A 7,453-nucleotide genomic window follows, 5' to 3' on the forward strand; every position below is an offset into this window, starting at 1 on the left:
ATTTAAACACTTCAACCCTAGAATCCCAAACACTCCACTATTTCCTGGAAGACGTTCCAATTCGAATGAAGTCTACGTTGCTTTTACTATTGTTGAGAAGGGAGATGGGTTCAAAAAAAGGTGTCACTGAGGGAGTAGAGACGGAGGAAGTCGCTAGAGGTGGCTAAAATGTCGGCGGAGACAGTGGGGTTAGGGTGGAACATGAGTTTGGTAGGGGGTAGGGTGGTCGAAGGATAAGTTGGGGTTTGGTTTGACGGAGAGGGTGTCTTCGTTGAAGGTTAGGATGTTTATTCGATTGGCGTATTCTTCGATGAAGCTCCCGAGCGATGCGGCGGTGGGGGAGGTGGTAGTGGTAGTGGGGAGATGGCCATGGAGTAGAGGGTGAAGAGAGATTCATATGTGACGAAGATGTTGGGTCGGGTTTGGGATTCTAGGGTTGAGGTGTCCATTGGTGATGGGTGTACTGGGGTAGCGATGGTCAATAGGTGGGGGTGGTGTGGTGGAATTGGTGGTGGTCGGTATGTGGGGGTGGTGGCGGTGAAGGTTGAGGTAGGGTGGATGGTGGCGGTGAAGGTTGTGGGGTGGTGGTGGGAGATGGTGGTGGGTGAAGTCTGAGAGGGAGAATTTTAGGGAGTGAGAGAGAGTTAGTTGTATATATAATTTTGTTTTATTGTTTTAAATAATATTAAAAAAATGAGTTAAATGGCCAAATTACCCTTGTGTAATATGATTTAACAGAAAAATTTATCTGGGTTAGGCTCAAAGGACATACCATGCAAGATTTTGAAACATTAAGTACAAAATCAAAGTTAAATTGGTAAACAAAGTAGAAGGTAAACAACTTTGGCTTAACTCCCAAAGTGTATGAACAGAAAATCATGATTACGTAAAAATTTATTACAATCAAGTATTTATAGGACTCAATTACTTCTCTCTCAAGCATCTTAATCATACTAGAATTAGCTATCATAAATCATCTAATCTACACACTAAACAATTCCAAACTAATTCAAACACTTAATTGATTACTTAATTTAGTTTTTCCAGACACCTAGCTCGTGTAGGAACCCTCCCCTGATCACCGACTTGTGAATCAAGGGTAAAACAGTAATTTGCCAACAATCATCCCCCGAATTTCTGTTTCGCATACGATAGGTCTTCCACACCAAGTAACGTCCTCATCTCACAAAACCTGATCCTCGCTAGCGCTTTAGTCAATGGGTCTGCTCTTTGTTCTTCACCAGATACATACTCGACAATCACTTGTTCGTTTTCAATACATTCACAAATAAAGTGATAGATACCTTGTATGTATATGCTTGCTTCTACCATGGAACACAAGATCTTTAGATAATGCAATTGCTGATTTGTTGTCTACACGAATTACAACTTTCTGTTTCTACCACCCCGTCAGTTCTGCAAGTAACTCTCGAAGCCAGATTGCTTAACACGCAGTTGCAGTAGCCATTATAAATTCTGCTTCGCATGAAGAAAGTGCCACAGTAACTTGCTTTTGAGAACACCATGTTACAGGCGAAGAACCAAGATAAAATATATGACCGGTAGTGCTTTTGCCATCATCTTTATCAACGTTATGGTTGCTGTCACTATAACCCACCAACTTCAAGTTTTCACATCTCTTGTACTTTATCCCAAGAGAAGTAGTGCCACATAAGTACCGTAATATGTGTTTGATTGCATGTGCATGAGTTTCTTTTGGGTTCTGCATATAACGGCTTACCACCCCAACCGAATATGCCAAATCGGGTTGGGTGTGTAAGAGGTATCGAAGGTATCCAACTATCTTTCGAAATTTTGTAGCATTTACTTCCGGTTCGTCTTCATTCTTTGACAACTTCAGCCCAGGTTCCATTGGACATAAAGTCGGCTTACATGACTGCATACCGACTTCCTTCAGAATCTTCAAGGCATAGCTTTCTTGTTTAATTTTTATACCACCTTCGGTTTGAGAAACTTCAATCCCTAGATAATATGTTAACTTTCCAAGGTCCGTCATCTCGAATTGTTGCACCATCATATTTTTGAACTCGGTAATAGTGTACAACAATTAGAAATTGATCCCCAACCGTCTTTCAATACACCGCCTTTTCTTGTAAGCAACGATGAAACCCCATCTTCTTCAGAACACCATATAGCTTCGCATTCCATGCTCGCGATGCTTGTTTTAACCCGTACAAAGCTTTCGATCATTTATAGACCTTATGCTTTTGTTTTGATTTCTCGAACCCTTCAGGCTGACAAACGTAAACTTCTTCTTTTAAATCACCGGGTAGAAAAGCCATTTTCACATCGAGATGATGAATTTTCCACCCATTCGCAGCTGCAAGTGCAATCAGTAGCCGAATCGTCTCGAGGCGAGTCACCGGTGCGAAAACTTCATCGTAATCAATTCCGGGTTGTTGCACGTAACCCTTTGCAACTAACCTTGCTTTGTATTTATTTATCGAACTGTCGGTGTTTCTTTTTAACTTCAAAAACCCGTTTTAAACCAATAGGTTTCGCCCCTTTCGGTAAATCATTTAAAACCCATGTTTTATTTTTCTCAATCGAATCAATTTCTACCTTCATCCAGTCTAGTGAGACTTTTGCTTCAACAAAACTCGTTGGTTCTTCGTTTATTGAAAGCAACAGTTCTTCATACGCCATATTCAACTCGTCATCCTTTAGTTTTGTTGGCAATACAGAAATTCTAGTCGATTTTCGCACAATACTTTCAGCATTTTCTTGGCTTGTTTGTGCTGAACCCGCTGTGAACAATTCATTTTCTGGGACAGATCTGGTTCGACATTCAAAACTGGATTGGGCCTCGGAAGTTGACTGGTCGATGGGTGTAACTGAGCTGGTTTGAACACTAGAGCTGGTCTCGGTGTCATTTGACCCATCAGTATGAGTTGTCGCATCATATTCAAGCGACGAGCCCCTGGGCTCTACCGAAGTGCTACTGGTCATGGACTGGTCTGATGATTCTAGGCTGACTAGATGCGGCCAAGTCCATTGTCTTCATAATCTCCCTACATTACAGTAAATAATCCGGGTATTCTTTGAGTTTTACATTCAACGGTATTATCTTCCTTCCAATTCGAGCCCCTTTTTTCATCAAAATCCACGTGCACACTCACAATAATTCTTTTGGTTTTTGGATCATATAGGCGACACGCTCCAGAACCCGATTCGGAACAGAGGTGTACTAGTGGGTTTGACCTGTCATCAAGTTTCTGTAACTGTTTTGACACAACCCGTTCACACGCCAAACAACCAAATATTTTAAGGTGTTCAAGATTTGGCTTTTTCCCTTTAAACTTTTCGTATGGCGTTTCTCCCACCGAAGCTTGTGTAGGAGTTCTATAACAACGCTAAAAAATGTCCTAAAACACCTCGTAATAAAAAAAACCCGAGCTTACATAACATTATTTAATTTGATAAATAAAAAATGGGATTTACAAGTCTGTCACGGCGCGCGACAGACTTAATTAAACCCTTCGCGGGTCGTGGCGGCCCCATAACTTGTCGAACACTCCTAGGGACACGTGCCATATACGTGTCAAGTCTATACTGATGATCAGTCAGCCTAAACCCTAGCTAGAGGGTGTGGCGGCCCGCGACCGGGATTAGCCCTTGAGCTCCGCGCGGCGCAACGGGACTAGAAATCAACTATAAAAAGACTTTTCCGTCCGCAGTTCAGTTCTCTCACAACTTCTTTCTTTCTCTATACATAAGAACGAAAATAATACCCCTAAATCACAAAGCTCTGCCCCGTTGTAAGTGTTTTAACCCCTAATCACTGATTCGATACCCTGTCCGAGTAATCTTGAACCCATCAACTGATGCCAAAGCGCTGCCTGATAATGGCTATGCTTTGTAAACTAAGTTGGGGTTCTGATCTCGTGAGGTATTGATAAAGTTAAATTGGGTTATTATACTAACACGCGTGCATTGTATATTTTTAATAGGAACTCAAGAAAATTATCAGAAAATATCACCATGAAGCTTATAGTAAAACCTAAGTTTACAAAGTGAGTCATCCTTTCTTTTTATCAAATTGATTTACAAAACCTCAAATGTTTTTCAATTATACTTACAGGGATTAAGTCTTTGTATTCTACAAGTACTGCCGGTATTATGGGGTTTTGTATACATTACTTGATAACCTTCACAATTGGACATGGGTAGCCAATGTGTGATATGACCATAGTCACAGATCCGTCGAGTGACAAGTACTTTGGAGTTTTTGTTAGATATAAATATTATAATCGCTCTTAATGCTGTAAAGTTATAACGATGAGTCATTTTACAAAATGGAATGTACTCACCAGTATTTCTTGCTGATAAAATATTTTTAAAACGCGTTTCAGGTAACTTGATGTGAAGCTATTAGAAGCTAGCCATGGAGCACTGAAAGCTTAAATAAAGTGGCTATTACCCAAATAAAAGAAGAATTTTATGTTTTCAGCAACTAGGGTTTATCCCTATAAATACATTATCAATGAAATATGGGTTTTAGCCCATTTGTTTAATATAAAAGTTTGGTATTTTACAACTCTGAAATTATTTCCTAACTACGTTCCTGATGTTTTAATTCCACTGCAATTTTAATAAACACCGATACCACCAGTTCGCTCTCGCGGCGCCCGCTTCCGGGGTAAGGTCGGGGGCTGCGACAGAAGGTGGTATCAGAGCCACTGGTTTAAGCCATTTAGGTGTTTACCTTACTCCGTTTTTAATGAAACTTAGGTTAAAACGTAGATAAAAATATGCTCGTTCTAATGACATATTCGTCGTTTTATAAAACGTCATATTTTAAAAGTTATACAAGAAAAACGAGTGAAGCAGCTGAATTAATATAACTAAGCTAGCTAGCTAGCATGTTAATTGTCCCACATCGCACAGAAAGCCATTGAGGTGCTTGCTTGCTTCACATATATATAGGAGTTAAATTGTAGGATTTTAGATACACCAAAATTTTCACGGGAACGTTCTAGTATTGAGAATCCCGAGTATACGATACCCCGTTGGGTGTTGTTAGTAGTCGTTTTTGGAGCACGAGTAGGAGCAGGAGTAGGGAAACTCTACATAAACGTGCCGTAGATAGTTTTGAGGTATACTCTCGTTTAAGTTTATGTTTAGTTATTTATTATTTATTTTTAGTAGTTAATATTAGTTTTATTATTAGTAATAATATATTAGTAGTAGTAGTGTTAGTATTATTTTTAGGTACTAGGGTTATTGTCAGGGGCGGGTATTGGGTAGCCTAGCCTTAGTTAGGCATGGACTGATCACCCATGCTTAAACAAGGTAGGGTTAACCAATATCCAACCGTGATAATGACTAGTTAGGTGTACCATTACCTAACCTAGGATTATGTAATTGTGTCAGGACCTTGAGACATAACCCAGTCGTACTAGCGGCAGTTAAGCAATTGCTAATCAGGTGAGTCATCATACTTGTCTTTTAAACTGTGATAGTATACTCGTCCATAACTGGTAATAATGAGAATGTTGCAGTATGCATGTGTTAGTAGGGGTATATGGGATCCTATTATGCTTAATGAGGTGTGTCACTCTGGGAAGGGTAATAAGGTGTTGTACCCACAGGCACTTCGTGCTTATAAGGTCCAGCGACAGACACTCATACCTATGTGACGGCCGTAGGGGGACACAGCTGGAGGACCAGTATGTCTCTTGTATGGTGGTTTGTGACAAGTCAAATGTGACCTATAAGGTTCAGTGAGGCCCAACCTGACTATAATGTGGTCACATGCCCATATTGTGTATGCATATAATGTAAACTGTGGTCTGTCTTTATAAAAATTGTATAGTATAAGCTCACCAGTATATATCTGACGTCGTTTTGAGTATACTTATCTCAGGTGAGTCATGAGGAAAGCTATAGGAACTACTTGACAGTTGTGGAGTTTTAGAAGATCAAGGAGTTCTTAGTTGCCAAAAGTTTGTAAATAAATAAAGTGTTGTACTCAGACTATTATAAGCTTTAATGAAAGTTTAGTTTGTTTCCGCTGTAAGTGTATCAATTGTGCACAATCACCCGGGTTACGGGGTGGGTGTTACATCATGGGACGCCTCGCGACATCATCTCTGACCGTGACGCTCGGTTTACCTCGCGACTGTGGCAAACGTTTCAAGCGACTCTCGGTACTACGCTTAATCTGAGTACCTCATTCCATCCTCAAACCGACGGTCAGACTGAAAGAACGATCCGTACCCTTGAAGAGATGCTCCGTTCGTGTGTCATAGACTTCGCTGGTAATTGGGATAAATACCTGCCGTTAGTCGAATTCTCGTAAAATAACAGTTATCATTCCAGCATTCAGATGGCACCATTCGAGGCTTTATATGGAAGAAGATGTCGATCGTCTATTGTATGGCACGAGATCGGTCACTCGCAACTAACCGGTCCCCAGCTATTGCGAGAAACGACTGACAAAGTCCTCCAGATTTGAGACAACTTGTTGAAAGCTCGAAGTCGACAAAAAAGTTACGCCGATAGAAGACGCAAGCCCCTTGAATTTGACGTTGGCGACTACGTACTCCTAAAGGTATCACCTTGGAAGGGTGTGGTCAGATTCGGCAAGAAAGGGAAATTAGTGCCTCGATATGTTGGACCTTTTAAGATTCTGGAAAGGATTGGAAAAGTCGCCTACAGACTCGAACTACCGAAGGAACTTAGTAATGTCCACCCGACTTTCCACCTGTCAAACCTCCGAAAGTGCCTGGCTGAGCATGATTTAATTGTACCTCTCGATGACCTCCAAATACACGAAACACTACACTTCGTGGAGAAGCCCGTCAAAATGATGGATCGCCAAACCAAGCAGCTCAGACGCTCGCGTATTCCTATAGTGAAAGTCCGATGGGAAGGCAAACTGTCACACCCCTAATTTCCACGGGTCACCGGTGGGCCCGGTGGGGAGTATCGTGACGTAATTGATATCATCATAGTCAAACAACACAACATATGAATGCACAACGGAAGCAAAAGATATAGATTTATTTCAACTGAATATATTGTAATGTTTAAGTATCACAAAACAGTCGAAACAGATCCACAGGCGGATCAAATAAAAAGGAAGCTTGTTCAACAGACTTTGACATCTAAAGCTTGCGAGACTTGAGTAATGATGCCTGGAGTAGCCAGCCTATTTCGTCTAGAACCTGCACTTAGCCTTTTTGGAAAATACGTCAGTTTGCACTGGTAAATACAACTTAACCGACTCATTTTGAAAATGTTTAGAAAATTGATTTGAATGCACTTAGGCAAAAATATTTTATAACTTGGGACAATTATTCAAAATAATCTTGTATACAGTTTTACTCATTTGTCGTCCATTAGGGCCGGTTGCAAGGCCGGACTTAAGTTAACTGACACGCCACATGTATAATGCCCACAAGGTCGATTCCTTATAGTGGGATACCAG

General features: G+C 40.8%; 1 protein-coding gene across 1 annotated transcript; it reads right to left on the reverse strand.

Moving 5' to 3' along the window:
* Positions 1-1,444: 1,444 nt before the first annotated feature.
* On the reverse strand, positions 1,445-2,017 carry LOC110866968 (secreted RxLR effector protein 161-like). The gene has a single exon (XM_022116111.1). The coding sequence runs from the start codon at positions 2,015-2,017 to the stop codon at positions 1,445-1,447; it is 573 nt and encodes a 190-aa protein (XP_021971803.1).
* Between the last annotated feature and the right edge of the window lie 5,436 nt (positions 2,018-7,453).

The sequence above is a fragment of the Helianthus annuus genome, chromosome 7 (genome assembly GCF_002127325.2).
Source record: "Helianthus annuus cultivar XRQ/B chromosome 7, HanXRQr2.0-SUNRISE, whole genome shotgun sequence".
Lineage (NCBI taxonomy): Eukaryota > Viridiplantae > Streptophyta > Magnoliopsida > Asterales > Asteraceae > Helianthus > Helianthus annuus.

Coding starts and splice junctions, on each gene's coding strand:
- LOC110866968 (XM_022116111.1), bottom strand. CDS start 2,017: ATGACGGACCTTGGAAAGTTAACATATTATCTAGGGATTGAAGTTTCT.